The sequence below is a fragment of the Chiloscyllium punctatum genome, chromosome 15, assembly GCF_047496795.1.
Source record: "Chiloscyllium punctatum isolate Juve2018m chromosome 15, sChiPun1.3, whole genome shotgun sequence".
NCBI lineage: Eukaryota > Metazoa > Chordata > Chondrichthyes > Orectolobiformes > Hemiscylliidae > Chiloscyllium > Chiloscyllium punctatum.
Window position 1 is genome coordinate 59331475 of NC_092753.1, and position 23322 is coordinate 59354796.

Sequence of the window (23322 nt, forward strand, 5' to 3'; positions counted from 1 at the left end):
TCAAGAAGAACAGTTCTAGCCTTTCCAATTTTTCCTCATGGCTCAGCTAAGTTTCCTCCTGATAAATCTCCTTTGCATCCTTTCTAGTGACCACAACTGCCTGTGATACTCTGGTTGTGACCTAACCAGTGCTTTATAAAGCGGAGTTATTTCAGCATGACCTCCCTGCTTTTGTATTCTGTACCTCGCTAATAAAGGCAAGTATCTTATATGCCTTCTTAATCACTTTATCACAAGCCTTGCATCTTTCGGGGAATCTGTGAGCATGCACACTGAGGTCTCTCTGATTTCAGTATGTGCTCAGGTCCCAGCATTCAATGTGTGTGCTTTGCATTGTTAGCCCTCACTGAATGCATTAACCAGCTGAATTCCAGACTGCATTACTTTTGCCATTGCTACATGACTACCTGACCAGTCCATTGGTGTCCTCCTATAGTTTATGGCTATTCCCCCTCACTTTTTACCACCCTACCAGTTTCTGTGTCATCCACAAACCTCTGATCATACCCCCTATATTTAAGCCAAATCATTAACGTGCATCTCCACAGCAAGGGCCCCACTATTGACTGGAAATAGACTTCTAGTCACAGAATTATTCCTCTACCATCACCCTCTGTTTCCTGCCTCAGACAATTTTGCATTCACTGTTATCACTTTGCCGGAATCCCTTGGACACTTACATTCATCATTGTTTTATCAGTAGCAAGAACAAATCATCACTCTATTCAGTCAGAATATTCAACAGGGTCAACATTGAACTAATCAGAAAGCTCATAACTGAGGCTGTAGAAACTTTAAAAAAAAACCTCTTTTCACATGAACTTTGCTTTGGTAACAGTGGTGAGACTGTCAGTGTTCTACAGAAACTGACAGCAATTTTAGGAGTTCCCATATGTGCAGAATAACATGGAAATTCATTCGTTGCTGTCAGTGATAATAACAGAAAGTTCAGTAAATAATCAGCAGTTCAGGAGCCTCGGTGGAGGGAGAAATAAAGACTGGAATCTTCACCTCCCTGAAAAGCAGCAGGGACAGTATTGGGTGGGAATTTGATTGGGCAGGTTGGCATCGGGGGAGATCCTCACCAGCTTCCCAGCACACCAACAGCCGAGACCCTTGACCTCTTCATGTCACTGCCACCATTAACTCCGTTCCTAGGTGGCAAAAAACACTGGCTGCCTCCTCAATGGTTCAAAACCCTTGCAGCCAGATTAGTAAGTGGCAAGCCAACTCCCTGCCTTTGCTTCCGACCCTGTGACTTTTGGCCTCTGACTGGCAGCTCCAAGCAGGTGGGGCATCACAGTCCCAGGTAGTGATCCTGGCCAAAAGCCCACCGAGTGGTTTCTCCAAGCCTGACTGGTGGGCCTTTCGGTTCATCTTGATGGTTTGGGGTCGGGCCCTCATTTATTCTTACCACTATCACCACGGTTACAGAAAATTCAGTCCAAGATTAATGTTTCAGGTCACAATCTTCCATTATAACTGGGCAAGTGAGAAATGTAAATGTTTTAAGCAGTTGAAGAGTGGATAGGGTTTATTTTAAAAAAAAGAACAAAAGGGCAGGTCAGCGATAGGGTTGAAGGCAGGAGAAATTAAATGACAAAAGTCTTGATGGTGCAAGGCAAAAGAGAGGTTTAAACAAGAAACAAAAGATGTGTTTGATGGAGGTGTGAGCTTCAGAATTATGGGAAGCTGCCATCTCAAAGGGTTTAAAAAAGCGAGAAAGCAAATCTAGCAAAGTGAAAGCAAGCAAAATTTCGATTGCAATTGCACCAGTGGAGGGCAGTGTATAACAGATGTTGCCACCCGTTGGGGTAGTGTGCTGTATATTGAACCCTAATATTCTGAGAATTGTACCAAATGTGAAAGTTTTTTTAAGGTATGTACTGTACCTCACTTCATCTGACTTTCAGACCAGGGTTGATAGAAAGTATGGACCAGGTTTCTATACCAACCAAGAATGATTATTTGTTCCAAGTAATTCAACTTTAGCTGCATGGATATGAACTATTGACATATAACTAAAAGTCTAATTCCCGTATAAACTCCCCTTTTTTCACACCTGTACAAATAAATAGGAAAAATAGATTATTATCAGAGATAGAATAAACTGAAAAGTCAATTGAGTGGTCTTTGTTTCCTGGTTCTAATGTTGAGGTAATTCCATAATAAAAACCAAAAGACCTGCGGATGCGAGAAAGCAGAAACAAAAACCGAAATTGCTGTAAAAGCTTCGCAGTTCTGAGGAAGGACAACTAGACTGAAATGTTACCTCAGATTTCTCTCCATAGCTGCTGCCAGACCTGCTTACCTTTTCCAGCAATTTCCTTTCTTATTTTGAGGTAGACCTTCAGCTGGCCAGATTCTTGTGTTAGTCAGTTATCTTTCCCTGGATTACTTCTGCTGGTCGATTTTAGGAAATACAGATTGGATTGATTCAGTTGGAAAATGTCTCCGATGTATCAATTCAAAAGTCACAGGATATAGCAACTGCTGTAAGAAAAGTAATTGGTTTCCTTCAGGTTTGAACTGATTTATTGACTGTTAGTTAGCTGAAAACTACAGTCAGCTTCACTTGTAAACAACCCCTTGGTTTCTGATTGTCTGGACACAGCAGGAATCCAAAGCCACAAAAAGAGAGTTCACAACAGGTATTAAATTCCTTGTTGTGAACTTCTGCAGCCATCCTAGTAAATCATGTTTTTAAAAACAGCTCTTTCTCATTGCAGTTTCCGTTATCTGCCCCAGTATCACCCTTGTAGCTGGTATAATGCAGAGGGTGTAGGGCCCGCAGATAGGCTATGGCCATGCTAACTTAACTGGATTTAACATCTCTTTCCATGACCTTCAAACCCATTGGTGGGGGAAACGTTAACTCCAGAACATGGTTGCAGAGTGGCTAAGTTTGGGAAATAAATAATCCAATGTTTAGACGTGATGGGTAGAATGGAAAAGGAGAAAGGGTTAGAACAAATAATAAATTATGGAATATATTCAATAGAGTCAAGGAATCACTGCCCAGCATATCAAGGAGTAGATTACTTTGTGTATAGCTTAGAGGCAACAAGGGGCAAATATCCCTAATGGGAGCACTTTATAGCCTCCATGTATGCTGTCAAATGGAATATAAATCAGGAAATTAGAGGGAGACATAACCAGGGTAATAAAGAAATCATGGGCATTTTCAATCAACTTTTTAAAGATTGTAATTAACAAGTTGCTAAAGGGGAAATCAGTGAATGTATTGTGCTTGGAATTTCAAACATCATTCAATAAAGTGGCACATAAAAGGGTAATAAATTGGCACATAAAAAGGTAATACCCAATTTTAGACTCTTAGGATAGGGTCAATAGTCCTCATTAATGGATAGTGATTCACCCAGACTGACGATGACCCACTCCTGCGTCTGCTCAACTGTTGTTGTTATTTCTCTCTCTGGGCTTGATCTCCACCCATTGTTTACACCACCTCCTCCCTCCACCCCTATCTTCAACATCTATACCAACCTTTTCCTAGTACACTCAGCCCTAAAGAAGGGTCACTGGACCAGAAACATTAACTCTGCTTTCTCTTACTGTGCTAGCAATTTCTGTTTTTTGTTTTCGATTTCCAACATATGCAGTTCTTTGGTTTTCTTTGTGTAATATGGATTGGGGATTGGCTAATGGACAAGGAACATAGAGTAGGAATAAGTGAGGCATTTTGGGGTTAGTAGGCTTTACCTAGTGTGGTCTCAGAAGTATCAGTACTTGGACAACAGTTTTGTACAATCCATTGACTTCAATGAGGAGGATATGTAATGTGTAAGAGTTAACTGATGATACAAAAGTAAATAGAAAAGAAGCTGAGTGAAATTCACAAGGATAATGCAAAATGATTCAGAAAATTTAGCTAATTGAATATAAAACGGAGAAGTGTGAAGCTACCTACTTTGGGAGTAGAAATATTTTAAAATGGTGAGAGACTGGTAAATGTTTGCAATCAGAGATTTGAGAATACTTGTTCATGAATCACAAAGTTGACATGCTTTAACAAGTACTTAGAAGAACTGATTGTATGTTAGACTTTGGTATGTTATAAAGGGATTCGACTATAAATGTTATAATAATTATAGAGAGCGGGACTTTGTTGAGACCACACCTGAAGTATTGTATATAGTTTCAGTTTCCTTGCCTAAGGACTGACATTCCAGAGACAGTAACAGGATGTTATGGATCTGGATTGTAGAGAGGCCACCCCAAACCTTGAAGTGGCTTTGGATTTTTAAAGTTGCCTTATCCTAGTCAAATTTATAATGGTTTTAATCAGTTAAAAGTTTTAAAAATCATATCTTCTAAAATAATGGAGTATTGGCTTGTTATGGCATGAAGACAGGCAGCTGAACCAAAGCAGAGCATTGCGTATTAAATAAGCAAACTTCATGCATAAGCGCAAGCATACACGCATACGTACAAGCACAATGTTAAAAGGGGATTGTGACCAGTAAGACAAAAATAATCAATGATTTAATGAGACAAGGCTGGCTTCCTGAATGCGGTCACCAGTAGCAAATTTTGCAATTATTTTGAAATCCATCCTTCCTGGTTGTATTCTCCATAATTGCTTCTGTGGGAACCAGGCCACTTTCTGGAGTGAGATTGGATTCACACACATGGGCGGCACGGTGGCACAGTGGTTAGCACTGCTGCCTCACAGCGCCAGAGACCTGGGTTCAATTCCCGCCTTAGGCCACTGTCTGTGTGGAGTTTGCACATTCTCCCTGTGTCTGCGTGGGTTTCCTCCGGGTGCTCCGGTTTCCTCCCACAATCCAAAAATGTGCAGGTCAGGTGAATTGGCCATGCTAAATTGCCCATAGTGTTAGGTGAAGGGGTAAATAGGTCTGGGTGGGTTGCTCTTCAGAGGGTCAGTGTCGACTTGTTGGGCTGAAGGATCTGGTTCCACACTGTAAGTAATCTAATCTAATCTAATTTAATCTAAAATTAAACTATTGAAGTGCCCCAAAGTAATCACTTCAATGTTCATAACCAGATTTACGAATAACCAAGCCCAGAGTAATTAATTTCAAGACATTGGTTTTGTGTCTCAAACGAAGGGCTTAACAATTTATTAACTAAAAACTAACATTAGCAGAGAGAAAATTAAGCAACATGGTAAGCTGATTAACATCTGTGCTTTAAACCTAAAATGTTTGATTTCTGACCCATTCATATGGATAGACAGACAAACAAAACAAGCACAGTTAAGGGAATGAATAAAATTACAAAATTGGCCAGATAATTTCAATGGTTTTCACAATGCATTGTTTCACAGGCATAAATGTGGACTCCTTGGCTAGTTTTCCTAAAATGTTGATCAGGGTCATCTTCTCAGTTCATTCAGGCAAATACAGCAGAACAGCTAATGCAGCTTTTGCCTCTTTGGGTTTCCAGAAGTTGTTGTGTCAGATTAGGCAGGGTTCTTCAAACCTTCATTCTGTTGTAGCTGCAGCCCAAAACCATTTCTCAGAAAACATAGTTTAAAAAACATAACTTTAATTCTCGTTCTGCCCTGATCGACTCCCTAAGGCAGTTCAACAGCTGTTATCTGTTGAACATTGGGTCTCCTTCAAACACATTGAAGTCAGCTCCCAGATAGTGACCTCATTAAAGGCCAAATTGGTTTAAATGCCTTGCTCTTTCTCAGGAGGGCGAACGTGGTTGGGGGTCGCTGTGACTGTTAAAAACATTTTAATCAAGTCTCAATCTTCAATTCATCTCCAGGCGTAGCCTCACAAACTAACAAAGCTTGTCTGATATTTTCTTTTATTTCCCAAAGTCCACCAGTCATTTCCAGCTCATTATTCAAAATTGACAGAAGAATAAAGTAAACAATAATCAGCAAGGGTTTTAACAATGTACATAATCCATAAAGTTGAATTGTCTCTTCCTCAATTGACTCTTCTCAATGCATTGCCAAAATGAGTGATTTCATTTTAATGATGAAGTTTCCTTCATACAAAACTTGCATAATATTAGCACAATGCATAAATTGGTTTCCCTACTGCTTTTTTCTATCAAAATCAACAGGAGATGATATCAAGAATTTTGTATGGCTCAAATCCTTTATTGCATGCAATAGCCTCTAAAGTAGTATGGCGATTTTTCATAAAGCAGTAAATTTACCTGCATGGATTTCATCAACGATAATCAAGAGGATGGGAAAGTAAATAAGCATGTTGCAGTTACAGACATATAAAATAGTGAGTCTGGTTACTATAGTGACTTTACATATTTTTCGCTGGTCAGTGTGTGATTCCCCACTATGTCTGAAAATTGCTCAGCAAGGAATAGATCTGAGGTAGTTTAAGACATTTGCGTTGTTGGATTGAACTCTTGGCTGCCATTTTGTTTCTCCTGTTCAGTGCAACTGAGCAAAAGTTAGAACGTGCCCACTAATGTCTGGTGATTATTTTGATCTCTATCACCTTGTTTGACTAATTATGGCCTGCATTCTGAAAATTATTGCTCCTGCCCTTTCGAAGAGATGCTGGTACATTGTGAAAGGAAACAAAATTTTTCATGAGTATGTGAGCTGCTCTTGTGAGGATGGTGATAGAAAATGCCCTGATTCCAAGACCAAGCAGACAGCTGTAGCCAAGAGAATTGAATGCTGTTATATTTCTTGCCAGTCAATGGATAGGGAGGTGAATTGTTCCTGAAACAAAGATAGAAACTGCTACAGTATTTCAGCAGGTCTGGCAACATCTGTGGAGAGAAATCAGAGTTAACATTTTGAGTCAAGTGATCCTTCCTCATGAGAATTTGTATAGGGTATAAGCAGGTTGGGAAAGAGTTAAGTTCTGAGTTTTGTGAAACCAAGATGTTTAGCTGAGCATGACTCAGATCAGATAAGAACTTACAGTTAACAACGGGGTGCAAGGGTAATGGGTTAACAAGTGGAAAAGCAGTCATTATGTGGAGCCATTAAACAATATTGGAAGCATTCCATATGTAAGGTCAGTTTAACAAGGTGAAAAGTATTCATTATGTGAAGCCAGTTAAAGTTAAGAACATTCATTGTGTAACACCAGATGGCTTAATCTTTGCTAATGACACTCGCTGATTATAACAGTCACCCAATCAATATGTATGTTGCCTTATCAGGATGCTCCTTCCTGTAAAATGACTTTATGATTAATTAAGAAACTGCTCTTCCAGAGAAGACTGAAAGCTCATGTCCCTGTGCACATGGGCGATCATTCCCTCTCTCCCTCGAGGACTCGGAATAAAGATGGAGGTAAAATTATACTGTGTCTGAGTAGTTTCCTTTGACTGAGAGGGGAAACGGGACTACACTCAGGGCTCTGATTTCTCTCCACAGATACTGCCAAACCTGTTGAATTTTTCTCGCACTTCCTATTTTTACAGCATCCAGAGTTCTTTCAGTTTGAATTGTTCCTGACCTGTGTTCAGACAAAATACTTCCACAGCACCTTCTAGTCAGTGCAGTGTTAGGGTGTGGATGGAGTCACATTGATGAAATTCATGATTTCTGTATATATTGGGCAAGCGGGACCTGTAGGAATATGTGATTTTTGTGTATTTATGTATTTCTTGAGTCAGCTGTTTTTGTACATAGGCAAGTGAATTCTCCATAATACAATGTTAATTTGCTCACACTCAGGCCTCCATGTGGCTCGGCAAGACCAGCCAAGTGTATTCGTACTGGTCTGTAATGACCAAACTGGGCAGCAGACAGGGCGAGGAGGTGAATCCATTCAGGTTGGCATCTACAGCAAGAAAAATAAAGAATGGTGAGCGATTTAACTGTACTGTAAATTACTGCCTGACAAAATGTAGCACGAATACTGCATAAAGTGAGTTAAGTTTGGGTTACTGAACAGCACATCCAACCCTTGGAGGAACTCTGAGGGATCCCCATGTACATCTCCTGTCTAGTTTGGAAAATTTACTGTCCGGCCATTGCACAATCTAGGCCAACGTTCTTGTATGTACCGTAGTTTACTTACCAAAGGTGCAAATCACAGATAATCCCTCAAAATGCTTCTGCTCCTGAATCCTTTGAAAACAAATTCATTGACTTTAAATGGTCAAAGTTATTTAAAGATTGTTCCTAAATCTTTAGAGTAGTTTTTTAAAAAAAAAAATTGCTTACCTTTCTAAACATTCCCCATAGACTAAATTTAATTATCTGCCTTTGCTGATTGTACTGGCTATTCACAAAATACTTGCACTATTGGTTGATCTCATTCCAGTCTTATTTTCTTGTTCAAGCTGTTCTTGTACGTAATAATGAAACTTTTAAAGCAAAAGAGAAACAAGGCTTTCAATGACTTGCTGTTTTCTCTGGATGTTTCTATAGATTCCCTTGTAGGAACAAGAGAATTGCAACATTGCTACATGGGCAAAAAGGCCAAGATCCCAATTCAACTCCCACTGTTCTGATCTTGATACAATCCAAGACATAATGATGGAGTTGATGATTAATCATGACAGCTAGTTTCTAAGAATTACTCTCTAACAGGTCCAGACCTGAGGTCAAAAAGTCTCTAGTGGAAAAACTTCCTCAAAATAAGTCCAAAGTCACCTAATTTTCTCCCAACTATGTGTGCATAATGTATGCCACGCTCCACATTACTTCTATTATGTGTGGGGCTTCAATGATTGAATGTACTGATGCATTTAATTTATATAACCTTACAATTTATTGTTGGGTTATTCTGAGAAATGTTGAACTGAAGTTCAAAATTCTTAAGAAATATTCCATCTTGAATATTAAAATAGACCAGTTGCTTACATTACATTTCAGTAATGGAATGTGAGTAATCCAGATATTAGTGAAGTCATGTGGTTTCCTCTTTATTTTTCGTTTTGTGCCCACCTATATTTGTATACTTTTTAAAATGAATATTCAATCCTAAAATACTTTAATAGTAATCCATTGTTTAACTGAATGGAAAATGGGTGAATACTTCTATTTTATGCAGCAGTCTCAAGACAATACTGCACGACAATCATGATGGAACTTATCGATTTATGTACACTCCTCGTGTATCAGGCTTGTATGAGGGATATGTCTGTGTGAAGGGACAGCATGTACAGGTGAGTGAACAAAGGATGGAGGTCACAAGGGTGTATGTTGTCTTGGCTCTTCATATCTTTTGGATCCTGGCTTGAATGCAACCTTTTCAGAGAGAGTTTAAAATAGTTCCTCTGTGTCTCTAAGTGAGTGTTGTGGTTGCATCTGACCACCTAAATATACTTGCCTCTGGAAGACATGCACATGATTATGTTAAATATACACTTCTGATATACTGTACACTTTACTCAAAAAATGCCCCTAGAATATTTAAGTAGAAGTATTGTTGTTTTGTGGTTCATTTTATGGTGTGGAGAGTGTTTCTTTGTTCTTATGTGGATTATTTTATTGAACTGTTTCACAGCATTGCAAATCTTTGCAGTAAGTTCTCTCTTCCCGTTTTTAAAAATTAGTTCATGTTGATCAAATGTTGATTTGATGTCAAAGGCATTTATATTTTTCTCACCTCTTGGGTTCAGCTGTGTTCCATGTTTGGACCAAAGCTGTAATGAGTTTGAGCTGCGTGGCCCTGATAAAACCTAAACTTGGAGTCCCTATCGGGTTATTGCAATGTCAGTACAACTTGATGGCACTGTCATTGACACTTCTCATCAGATTGTCGATGACAGAGGTAAGTTAAATGGATTGTTGAAGAAAGATTAGCTCAGCTCTGAGACATCACTGCAGGAGTTCCTCAAGATGGTGTCCTGGACTCAATCACCTTCAGTTTCATCAATCACCTTCCCTCCATCATAAGGTCAAAAAGTGGGGATGTTTGCAAAATATGCAGCACCATTTGCAGTTCCTCAGATATGAAGCAGTTCATGTTCAAATGCAATGAAATCTGCTAGGAGAAAGTGAGGACTGCAGATGCTGGGGATCAGAGCTTAAAAATGTGTTGTTGGAAAAGCGCAGCAGGTCAGGCAGCATCAAAGGAGAAGGAGAATCGATGTTTCGGGCATAAGCCCTTCTGGGGGCTTCTCCTTCTCCTTTGATGCTGCCTGACCTGCTGCACTTTTCCAGCAACACATTTTTATGCAATAAAATCTGGGCAATATCTAGGCTTGGGCTGACAAGTGGCAATTAACATTCATACCACAAGTGCCAGGCAATGATTATCTCCTATAAGACACAAACTAACCACTGCTCCTTGACATTCAATGAGGTCATTATCTCTGAATCTTCCATTGTCAACATCCTGTGGCTTACCATTGACCAGAAACTCAACTGGACTCACTACATAAATACAGTGGCTACAAGAGCAGGTCAAATGCTAGGAATACTGTGGTGACTATCTCACCTCCTGACTCCCCAAAACCTGTCTACCATCCACAAAGCACAATTAAGGACTGTGAGAGAATACTCTCCATCTGAGTGAATGGGTGCAGCTCCAACAGCACTCAAGAAGTTTGACACCATCCAGGACAAAGCAGCCTGCTTAATTTGCTCCATGTCCACAAGCATCTACTTCCTCCACCACCGACATTCAGTAGCAGCAGTGAGTACTAGCAGTAGTAGTTGTGTACAGTGCAGAAATTCACCAAAGGTCCTTATACAGTACCTCCCAAGCCCATGACCATGTCCACCTAGAAGGACAAGGGAAGCAGATACATGGGGCCATCACCTGCAAATAACCCTCCAAAACATTCACCATCCTGACTTGGAAATATTTGCCTCTGCTTCATTGTGGCTGGGTCAAAATCCTGGAACTATAGCCTTCTATCATAGGTAAAGTCAACAATATATTTCCCCAGGTACTGACCCTTCTGGGATGTGCTTAAGTTCTCTGGTGGAAGGGGGAGGGAGCTAATGTCAGAGTATGAGAGTATGAAGGGAGCGAAGCTCCTGGACAATCAGTCAGAAATACCATTCCGTTTCTTGGTGCACTTTCCAGAATCACTGCAGCAGTCTCCTTAACATACTTGGCATTTGGTTAAATATGTTTCAGAACTCTGCAACTTCCATTTCTAATTCCTCGTGACTTTCTATAAGTGCCTCACATTTGTTCCATAGCTGGGCACTGATTTAAGGACTTTCCACAATTTGCACCATATGCCCTCCTGTTCCATTCACTGATTCTTCAAAAGCTAACAAGACAGAAATTTTTCCTTTGAACTGTTCAAGATATGAATTTGCTGTTGGACAGCATTTATCAAATTATATAGACTGTGCTATGAATTACACCAGGAGCCCTTTAAAATGATCAGCTGAGCTTGTAACGTGATTCATTTCTGTGCGATGTAACCAACATGTATTAACAGACAGAATGCTATCCTATGTAGGCAAAATGATTTTGCATATACATTGCTACTTCTTAATTGGCTTTAGCGGAATGGTGCCTGCCAATTTCTGTGGCATTCCCATAGCAAGACCCTGACAAATCAGAGTCTACCTGCTTGTTCTAAAAATGAACAGAGACAGTTAACTGTTCATGCTGCATCTTCATGCCAACAACCAATTGGAATCCTTTCTCAAGCTATAGAAATTAGTGTTCTGCTTTCTTGTTTCCAAGTCGCAAGGAATGCAAGACAAAAAAACTTCACCTCTTGTCTCCTTTCAGCAAGGTATAAGTTCTGTAATACCAAGCAATTATTCACTCATTCCCATCACCAGCTGATCATGAGTAGAGTTTATAACAAGGTGCACAACAGCAATTCAGAAAGATCTCTGACCGCATATTTCAAATTGATGACTTCTAGTGCCTAGCACAACAAGAGCAATAGGTACACGGGAACACCACACCTGAAGTTCCCATCCAAGTCACACACTTCACTGATTTTTAAACATATCACTGTGTTCTTCCATCATTGCTGTTTCCAAATCCGAACTTTTCCCTAGTGTTGTGTGTGTGCCTACCTTCTAAACCACAATCAGTGATTGGTAGTGTGGTCCACATTCTATAAATTAATCAATAAAAGTAATTTCGAACTCCAACAATCCATTTGTATTTTAAGAAGCTACATGAAAAACATGCTTTGACAACCTGTCAGAAGTGAGGTGCAATTCCCTGTTACTCAGGCTAATTTCAGAAGGCATTTACTGCAGAGGTGATTTATCAACAATACTGTGCAGTTTGTATAAAATCTAATCATTCTTTCTACATCCCTATTTACCTCTAATTATCTGCCCATTTTGATCTTTCACTATTTTAAGTTTGTAAGACTCATTTGGTTTTCTTATCTTCTGCTAATAACCCTTGTATTTAGTTTACTTTGGTGCACAATAAAAGTAGCTAAATTTAGACTTCATTGCAAAATGCCAGCAACAAACAACAAAGAAATGAACAAACAATATAATGCAATAAGAAGAGTCAAACCTGGGTCAACTCAATCAGTCGGATCTTTAGAAATTCAAGATTTCAAGAACACTGCAACCCAAAATTACCTCTTTTCCATTCATGAGCTTTGTCACAGAAGCAAGGACCCACAAACATTATGGATTTGGTATAGCACCTCATTTTGAAGAAAAATTGCCGGCTGTTAATTTTAAGAAGGTGTGCGCATAATCTTTATCCCACTCAAGCGTATAATTGAACTGGGCATTTTGCAATGCAGAAATTCTGCTTTGGCTGATTCTATGAAGCATTTATGTAAAACTTATGTTTCGTTTCTTTCTTGCAAAGGGAATGCTAAGGGTGATCTTGAAATGTTTTGAAATGTTTTCAGAGAGTTGTAAGGATTGGAAAATAATAGTCAGAGCGTTCAATATTTCTTCCCCTGCTTTTCTTAGCAATCTGGCATAAATCTCATCCAGGACTGGTGATTAAATCTACTTTCAAAGACTGTAAACATCTTAATATTTCATCCCTCTCTTGTTTCATATTCCTCCTCATTCACGACTGTGTTAAGATCATTCCCCTCTTGGCAAGGCAAATATAAACATGCCCCAATTTTTCACCTCCTCGCACCAGTTACCATTTTAGGCTCTCATAGATCCTACACTTTTTTCCCTTGTCATCACCTGGTTTTTGTATTTACAAATATCATTGGATTTTACTTGCCAATATTATCTCATTCCCTTGTTTTTAAAAATATTAGAAAAACAATTTCAACTTTTATCGCTGCTATACTCCTCTCGGGCTTTCTGCACTGTTGAGTTCTCAGCATCTGACATAAGCTTCAATTTTTTTCCTCTTATCTTACCTTGCATACTCATGGATTGCCCAAGAGTCCTCAATATGAGAGTCTCAGCCTTTATCTTTGAGAACATATTTGCTCCAAACCGTCAGTCTTTATCTTGAATGTCACCCACTGCTCTTAACACTTTCAATTTGTTGTTTTTCAACTAGAGTCATAGAGATGTACAGCACGGAAACAGAACTTCAGTCCAACCCGTCCATGCCGACCAGATATCCCAACGCAATCTAGTCCCACCTGCCATCACCCAGCCCATATCCCTTCAAACTCTTCCTGTTCATATACCCATCCAGATGCCTTTTAAATGTTGCTATTGTACCAGCCTCCACCACTTCCTCTGGCACCTCATTCCACACATGGACCACCCTCTGCGTGAAAATGTTGCCCCTTAGGTCTCTTTTATATCTTTCCCCTCTCACCCTAAACCTCTAGTTGTGGACTCCCCCACCCCAGAGAAAAGACATTGTCTATTTGTCCTCTCCATCTCAGCTTCGTAAAATTGGCCTTGTGCCAATGGACAAGTTTTTTTGCTGGATCTACGAATGTTTTGATAATAAGTATAAATGAATTATGGTCATTACCAACAAATACTTTTAAGCTAATACACCTTCTATTTGGCTGGCTTCCTGAAACTAACTAGGATAGTCTCCTTGAATGTATCCCTGTGCACTGATTTTATTCTGGTTAGAATTGGAATGGTTGAAATCCCTGACTGTCACTATCCTTTTGCCTTTGATGATGTTGTTTGATATAAAAGCAGAACAGGAGAAATCTTGAGCAGAGCATAAATGGAGCATGGACTGCTTGGGCTGAATGTGCCATTTCTGCGCCATATTCTTTGTGTAATTCTAATGTTTCTGGGTGTACTCTATGAACAAACCATTGCAAAATTTGTCCCTATGTTTTAGAAAGGGGTATTTTTCTCCTTTGTGGACTAATTCAATGCAATCTTACTTCGTATTTTTCCAGATCTCTGATTTACAAGTCCCAGGGTCATATGGCATGGAAACAGACCCCTCAGTCCATCAGTCTATACTAAGCATGTTCCCAAACTAAACTAGTCTTGTCTGCTTGCGCTTGGCCCATATTCCTCCAAACCTTTCCTATTCATGAATTTATTCAAGTGTCTTTTAAATCATGTAAATATACCTGCATCCATCAGATTCTCTGGCAGTTCATTCCACACATGAACTACTCTGTGTAAAAAAAAAAGTTGTCCTCATATCATTTTAAAATCTTTCTCCCCTCAGCTTAAAAATATGCCCCTAGTTTTGAACTCCCCTCCCCTAGGGAAAAGACCCTTGTCGTTCACCTTATCTATGCCCCTCATGATTTTATAAACATCAAGGTCACTCCCTCAACCTCCTACACTCCTGTGAAAAAAACCTTTCCAGTTTATTTTTCTATCTCAAAACTCTCCATTTCCTGCAACATCCTGGTGAATCTTTTCTGAACCCTCTCCAGTTTAATAATATCCTTCCTATAACGGGGTTACCAGAACTGTACACAGTACTCCAGAAGAGGCCTCACCAATGTCCTATACAGCCTCAACATGATGACCCTTTATAAATAAATCTATCAGCTTTAATCTATGTATTTTAACACAAAAGGCCTTGTGTTCCTGATCAGGTGTTACATTGGATTTCTTATCCATTTCAGAGGGTAATTTAAAGTAGTCACTTTGGTGTGTGAGTGTAGTTACCTAATTCAGGTTAGGTTCAGGTGGATCCATTGCCTAAGCCACATCGTTTGGGTTTTTAATGACAATCTCACAGCTTCATGGTTACTTGCTGCAATCTCCAGACTTAAAAGTGAAAAGAAAATCAAATTTCTTAAATTGTTTTGCTGGGATTTGAACTCTCATTCTCTGGAGTAGCCCAGTTTTCTACATTTAAAGTAATGTGATTTATAGTGTCATTCCCATAATACAAACATTATAAATATAATTTGGAGAGAAAACAGAATACTACAGTGATTGAAATTTGCTCTTCAGTTCTATAGCTGTGTATTTGGTCACTTCTGTGCTTTGAAGAAGGAGCAAATAACTTATAGAAGGCAGCATTAGTTTTGCTTTTTTTTACATTGAAGAAAATTATTTTGTTTAATATATATTAAGTATTGGATGTAGGTTTGCTCACTGAACTGGAAGATTCATTTCCAGACATTTTGTCACCCTACTGGGTAACATCTTCAGTGGGCCTCGGGCAAAGCGCTGCTGAAAATACCTGCTTTCTTTTTATAAGTTTGGTTTTCTTTGGGTTGGTGATGTCATTTCCTGTTCTTTTTCTCAGGGGCTGGTAGATGGGGTCTAACTCAATGTGTTTGTTGATAGAGTTCCGGTTGGAATGCCATGCTTCTAGGAATTCTCGTGCATGTCTTTGTTTGTCTTGTCCTTGGATGGATGTGTTAGTAGAAGAATCACGCCACTCCATCCACTCTACCCAAGAATTCCTGAAGACCATCAAAGACACTAAGATATGAGAGGATGAAATAATGGTCTCCTTTGATGTAACAGCCCTGTTTACACCAATCAACACTTACTTGGCTAAGGAAACACCGACTACACTATTAGAAGACCCAAAGACACATGCAACAATCGCCACTAACTTCATCAACAAGGACAGTATCATCAAGATAGTGGACCTATGCCTTACCACCCACTTCACCTTCAACAACAAAACCGACAAACAAACCAACGGAACACCCATGGGATCTCCGATAACAGGGTTCTTAGCAGAGGCAGTACTGCAGAAACTTGAACAAACAGCTCTGCCAACCATCCAACCCTAACTTTGGGTCCGCTACACGGATGACACCTTTGTCATCACTAAATGAAACAAATTAGAGGAAACCTTCAAGACCATCAATAATACCCTTACTGGCATAAGATTCATTAAAGAGGAGGAAAACAATAATAAACTGCCATTCCGAGATGTCACTGTAGAGTGAACAGCCAATGGGGAATTTCAAACCAGCATCTACAGGAAAACAACACATACAGAACAAATATTGAACTACAGAAGCAATCATCCCAATACCCACAAATGAAGCTGCATCAGAACATTATTTCAACGAGCGACCACACACTGCAGCACAGAAGAACTATGCAGAGCAGAGGAAAATCACCTATACCATGTATTCAAAATGAATGGGTACCCAATGAACATAGTCCGCCTATTTCTCAGGAACAAACCCAAACAAGCAGACAAAACACGTCCAGAAACCCTAGCTACTCTCCCCTACATCAAAGACGTTTCGGAAATGACTGCCAGACTACTCAGACCCCTTGGCATCATGGTAGCCCACAAACTCACCAACACACTAAAACAGCAGCTGATGAACTTGAAAGACACTATATAGACAACAAGCAAAACTAATGTCATTTACAAAATACCGTGCAAGGACAGTAACAAACGCTACATTGGACAAACAGGCAGAAAACTAGCCACAAGGATACATGAACACCAACTGGCCACAAAAAGACATGACCCACTCTCACTGGTATCCTTACATACAGATGATGAAGGACACCACTTCGACTGGGACAATACATCCATCCTAGGACAAGCCAAACAAAGACATGCATGAGAATTTCTAGAAGCATGGCATTCCAACCGGAAATCTATTAACAAACACATCGAGTTAGATCCCATCTACCACCCCCTGAGAAAAGGAGCAGGAAGTGACTTCACCACAGGAAATGACATCACCAACCCAAAGAAACCTAAACAAATAATTTCTTGGCTTTGTGCATGGGAAATCATGTCTTAACTTGATTGAATTTTTTGAGGAAGTAACAAAGCGGATTGATAAGGGCAGAGCAGTAGATGTGATCTATTTGGACTTCAGTAAGGTGTTTGACAAGGTTCCCCATGGGAGACTGGTTATCAAGGTAGAATCTCACAGAATACAGGGAGAACTAGCCATTTGAATGCAGAACTAGATCAAATGTAGAACACAAAAGGTGGTGGTGGAGGGTTGTTTTTCAGACTGGAGGCCTGTGACCAGTGGAGTGCCACAACGATCGGTGCAGGGTCCTCTAATTTTTGTCATTTACATCAATGATTTGGATGTGAGCATAAGAGGTACAGTTAGTAAGTTTACAAATGACACCAAAATTGGAGGTGTAGTGGACAGCGAAGAGGGTAACCTTAGATCACAACAGGATCTTGAGCAGATGGGCCAATGGGCTGAGAAGTGGCAAATGGAGTTTAATTCCGATAAATACGAGGTGTTGCACTTTTGGGAAAGCAAATCTTAGCAGGACTTATACACTTAATGGTAAGGTCCTAGGGAGTGGCGCTGAATAAAGAGACCTTGGAGTGCAGGTTCATAGCTCCTTGAAAGTGGAGTCACAGGTAGATAGGAAACTGAAGAAGGCATTTTGTATGCTTTCCTTTATTGGTCAGAGTATGGAGTACAGGACCTGGGAGGTCATGATGCGGCAGTACAGGACATTGGTGAGGCCACTGTTGGAATATTGCATGCAATTCTGGTCTCCTTCCTATTGGAAAGATGTTGTGAAACTTGAAAGGGTTCAGAAAAGATTTACAAGGATGTTGCCAGGGTTGGAGGATTTGAGCTATAGGAAGAGGCTGAACAGGCTGGGGCTATTTTCTCTGGAGCATCGGAGGCTGAGGGGTGACCTTTTGGAGGTTTACAAAATTATGAGGGGCATTGATAGGATAAATAGGCAAAGTCTTTTCTCTGGGGTCAGGGAGTCCAGAACTAGAGGGCATAGGTTTAGGGTGAGAGGGGAAAGATATAAAAGAGACCTAAGGGGCAACTTTTTCACGCAGAGGGTGGTACATGTATGGAATGAGCTGCCAGAGGAAGTGGTGGAGGCTGGTACAATTGCAACATTTAAGAGGCATTTGGATGGGTATATGAATAGGAAGGGTTTGGAGGGATGTGGGCTGGATGCTGGCAGGTGGGACCAGATTGGGTTGGGATATCTGATCAGCATGGACAGGTTGGACCGAAGGGTCTGTTTCCATTCTGTATGTCTCTATGACTGTAAATAGAAAGCAGCAGTTTTGAGCAGTGCTTCGCCTGAGGCCCACTGAATATGTTACCTAATAGGGTGATGAAACGTCTGGAAATGAACCTTCCAGCTCAGTGAGCAAACATACATCCAAAACCTCAACCTGAGCTACAAATCTTCTTAAAACTTGCTAATATATTAAATATAACATAACTTTGGTAACTGCTATTCTTTTCCCAGGGATCTCCATTCACTGTAACAGTCACAAGTAAATTCCGTAAGCACACTGGTATATTTCATTGCTGCACATTCTGTTCTAGTGGTGGACAAAAGGATGTCCGTTGTGGTTGCAGAGGCACAATGCCTGGTGAGTTTAATAGAAAATCTCACTTGTAATTGTTCCATTGCAGATAGCCAGACACTGAATGATAAAAATGGGGTGAAATCCATTCAAAAGATCATTTACAGAGATAAACAATACAAACATGAACCTCTCAATTCTACAGCTATAGTTTCATATGCTTCATATTCTGAGAGGTGCAAGTGAAACACCATTTTAATGTTAATCTTCTGAATGCAATGAAGCCTCAATTTTAATACAAAATTAATAATATACGCACACCTCAGAATATGTATTTTAGTATGCATTGCATTATAATTTACACTTGCTGATTCTTTAATATATTGTTGATATACTTTATAAGTGAGTAACACAACTCACTGAACTTTTTAAAAATTTCTTACTGTGTTGTAAATAAGTGATTTGACAGTCCATATAAATAATGTTTCGAAATAGAAAAAAAATGAAACAGCACAAATAATATTAGCAGAGAATAGCTTTTTAAATTAATCCTCCCTAATTTATTTTCTTAAAGTGTAAAAATTCATCTATGCAAAGGGGAGGTTTTTTTTGTAGACTCTGAAACTATACATGATTGTTTTGAAGTAATTAAATGTGAACAGTGAGGAAAAGGTGACTTATTCATGTATGCTGTTCCATCCAGATCATGAAAGAACAAAGAACACTACAGCACAGGAGTAGGCCCTCCAAGTCTGCGCTCACACATTTTGTCCTTCCATACTAAAACTGTCTTCACTTATAGAATCCGTTTCCCTCTATTCCCTTCCTATTCATGTATTCATTCAGGTGCTGCTTGAATGCTGCTATTGTGTTTGCCTCCACCACCACCTCTGACAGTACATTCCAGCCACTCACCACTCTGTGTGAAGAGCTTGCCTCACATCTCTTTTTTTTTAAACTTCTCCCAACACCTTGAACTTGTGTCCCCTAGTAATTGTCCCCTCCATCTTGGGAAGAAAACCTCATACTTTCCACTCTTTCTGTGCCATTCACAATCTTATAAACTTCTATCAGGTCACCCTTCAACCTCCTGGGTTCCAGTGAAAACAAACCCAGTCTATCCAACCTTTCTTCATAGCAAAATCCCCCATAACAGGCAGCATCCTGGTAAACCTTTTCTGTACCTTCAAAACATCCAAATCCTTCTGGTAGTGTGGTGATCAGAATTATACAATATTCCAGATGTGGCCTAACTTGTCTATCTTTCTACTCAATGCCTCTTGCACTAAAGGCAAGCATGCCATAGCCCTGTTCTACCTACCTGCATTGCCACCTTCAGTGATCTGTGGAACTACATACCCAGATCCCTCAGCATATCAATACTGCTAAGGGTTTTGCCATTCACTGTATAATTTTCACTGGTATTTGTCCTTCCAAAATGCATCGCCTCACATTTGTCCGGATTAAACTCCATCTGCCATTTTTCTACTTTTGCCTCCAACTAATCTATATCTGACAGTGTTCCTCACTATCCACAATCCCACCAATCTCAACAACTTATTGAGAAAATACAATTCAGAGTATAGGCTTGAACATAAACACTTGCCTTTTTATAGAAAGTAGATATGTAGTTAGTGTGAAGGGCATTGTTCTGACATGACACTGCATAAAGTTTACAGGGATTGTTGAATCTACAATATTATGAAACTTTGTTCTTTGTATTCAATTGGCAGGTGGGTACCAAGGCTGTGGACATGGGCACAAAGGACACCCGGGCCAGCCACACTGGTCCTGTTGTGGAAAGTTGACTGAACATTCAGAATGCCCTGGAACAATAAATAGCAACTCTCACCAGAGCCTGGTTAGAACTATTGCTTTGTAAAACGAAACCAAGACATGAAAACCACAAACCTGACATTGATCTTTGAAAATTTTGCAGTGAAGTAATGACTGTTCAGCCAATCTAGAAAACTTTGTGATCTTCAGGTATGCTCAAAGCTCAGCCAGTTTAATGCCTGCTATAGTTTGTCATGTAAGATGAGAACAGAGATAGAAATGTTCTGATCTAGCTATTGTTAATTACTTTTGGGGTCTTGTCAAAAGGACTAATTTATCCGTAATAATTCCAAGAGAAGTAACTTAAACATTCACTGAACCAACGCCTTTTCAAATAAAAAGATCTACAATTTAGGAATAACAAAGAAGTTACTGTAATTTTGTTGCAGATTTCACAAATGAATACTCTACAGCACAGAGTGTAATAAAGGATCTAGTTTTTTTCAATGAATTACCTTGAAGCAATGCATTATTATGTTATAATACACAGAAAAATCATTTCAAAATACTAGAGATGTAATCAAAATACTGCGGCCTGAGCAACATTAATGGAAATTGCCATATGGGATACTGTGATATACTTTGATGACAAACAATGGATTCAATTTAATTTGGTTCGTTCAGACTTTTTTCTGACTAAATGGTACATGTTTTTGAAGTAAAGATCTGGGTAAGGAGATATTGCATGCGCTATTTGTAGAAATGTAACCAATTAAATAACACAATAATTTTGTACGTGCATTGAGTTTAGATTTGTCCAAAGTATACACATTTTGCATGCATACTCTATATTAACATGGATTCATACTGAATGGAAGTTTAGCTCATACTCAAAGCAAAGATTAACCTTCGTGATCTCAATACTCTAGTCACAATTAAACTTAAATCAATTTTATAAATTTCAAATAATGTCAACCATATAATGTACATTTTAACACCAGCTTTGTGCCAATTTGAAATACTTAGTTTATTTCAACCATTGTATTATAAACAATGCATTTTAGGTTGGGGTTCACAACTACTGTGTCCAGAAAGCAATTGAGGCACTTAAATAACCTCTCAAGGCCTCATAAGATCGTTATTGATACTCAGCTAGCAGTGAGTGGAGGAACTTGCCATAAGTGCATGTAGAGGGAACCAGCATCAGGAAGCAAAGGGAGGGGTCTGTGGTGGTATGAAGCTCTCCCTTCCCTCAACTAACTGTAATACCAGCAGTAGCTGCCACTATCGGTGGCATTGCCATTACTGCTACCAATATTGTGAGCTGCTGGCCTCTGTCTGACAACCCTTGGGCAAAGTGGGGAGTGGGTGAGGGAAGATACCCAAGATGTGGTAGTGCAGCAAATAAACGATGCTGGGGGGGGGTACAGGTTCTCAAAAAAGGATACTTGCTGTCGAATGGGAACTTCATCATGATTGCTAGAGATGGGCAAGTGTGGGTGATGGACGACCCACATGAAATTCCATCAGTACTGTGTGAGATGTTACTTTATTGTCTACCTTTTATACTCACCACTTAAATTAACACAATTTACGGTAGCCTTTGTATTGGCTCTGCTTAATCTACACAGCGTTTTGATCATTCAAACTTATGGACCAATACAAACAACTGGCCTGAAGCTTGAAGCAATTTAATGTGCCACATTGAAGTGCTAGATTCTTTTAAATCCACCAGGATTTTCTTTATTTACTTTATTGCGATTTGGTTTTTTTAAAACTTGTACATCAGACTTTTAAAAGCTTGAATTTTAATTTATGTGTAATGCACAAATTGAATGTTTAACCCATTTAATAAAACTAATTTCAATGTATTAAGCTTTATCTGTTTGATTTCTGGACTGTGCTTGCATCCGGCATACATAGATTGATATTTTTATACTTATAATGTAACAGCAAGTGTTCACAAGAAACACCCAAACTACAATAACCATGTTTGGAAAGGACTTGAGTTTGACCGATGACAACAGCTGCCCAAATGCTTCAGATTATGAGACCAGACTGCTGTTATTGAGATGGGGGAACAGTCTATTTAATTTTTTTTTATCCTTGGAGCAGCACATTCTGGAACTGATGAGAAAACAGATTAGATCAACATTGTTACTGTGGGTGATATGATGAAATTAATTAATGACCTTAGAATAAAGGCACCTCGAGGTAATAATGAGCACAATATGATTTGAATGTTACATTCGACTTGAATGGGAAACAATGTGTCTAAGACTAGTATTTTAAACCTAAATAAAGACATGAAGAGCTGAGTTAGCTGAAGTAAACTGGCATACTAGGCCAGGGGAATGATCAATCTAAAAGCAGCAACAAGCATTTAAGGCGATATTTCAGAATATGTAACTATAAAGAAACATAATCAAAGGATTCCCACCAACCATGGCTGATTGAAGATGTTAGGGGAATCAACAAACTTAAGGAAAAGGCATATAACTTCAAAGTTGAGTGAAAGATCAGATTACTTGTCAGAATATAAAAATGTCTGTGCATTAAGAAAAGGTTAATAAAGAGGAAGAAATTACAGTATGAGACAAAGTTTACAAAAGAATGCATTGCAAGAATTTCTATAGGTATTTAAAAGAGGAACGAGTCAATAAAGAGTGTTTGTTCTCAAGAATGAGGATAGGGAGTTAATAGTAGATAATAAAATGAAATGAATAAATATTTATTTCTTTCTTCCTACAGAGGATAGAGAAAGTAATTCCAGTTTAGCTTAAATCATGAGGTGAAAAGGAGAAAAGAACTTTGTGAAATTGTAGTCTCAAGGGAAATGGTAATAAGCAAACTAATGAAACTGTGGGCTGACAAGTCTCCAGGTTCAGATGGACTTCATTCTAGGATCTTAAGAGATGTTGCTAATAAGGTCATAGACACCATAAGACCACAGGACCACAAGTTATAGAAGCAGTCTTCTCCGTTATTCGACTATGGCTGATATATTTCTCAACCCCAGTCTTCTGCCTTCTCCCCATAACCTTCA

General features: G+C 39.3%; 1 protein-coding gene across 3 annotated transcripts in view; it reads left to right on the forward strand.

Moving 5' to 3' along the window:
• Positions 1-22116, forward strand: part of trim45 (tripartite motif containing 45) — a 29407-nt gene extending 7291 nt beyond the window's left edge. Inside the window, exons 3-6 of one of the 3 annotated variants that reach the window (XM_072585222.1) lie at positions 7664-7793; positions 8988-9102; positions 18440-18566; positions 20234-22116. In XM_072585222.1, coding sequence (XP_072441323.1) covers positions 7664-7793; positions 8988-9102; positions 18440-18566; positions 20234-20382 — 521 coding nt within the window. In that variant the 3' untranslated portion in view covers positions 20383-22116. The remainder of the gene's footprint in view (positions 1-7663; positions 7794-8987; positions 9103-18439; positions 18567-20233) is intronic. The other 2 variants (XM_072585223.1, XM_072585224.1) reach the window with 2 other exon arrangements.
• Positions 22117-23322: the final 1206 nt, after the last annotated feature.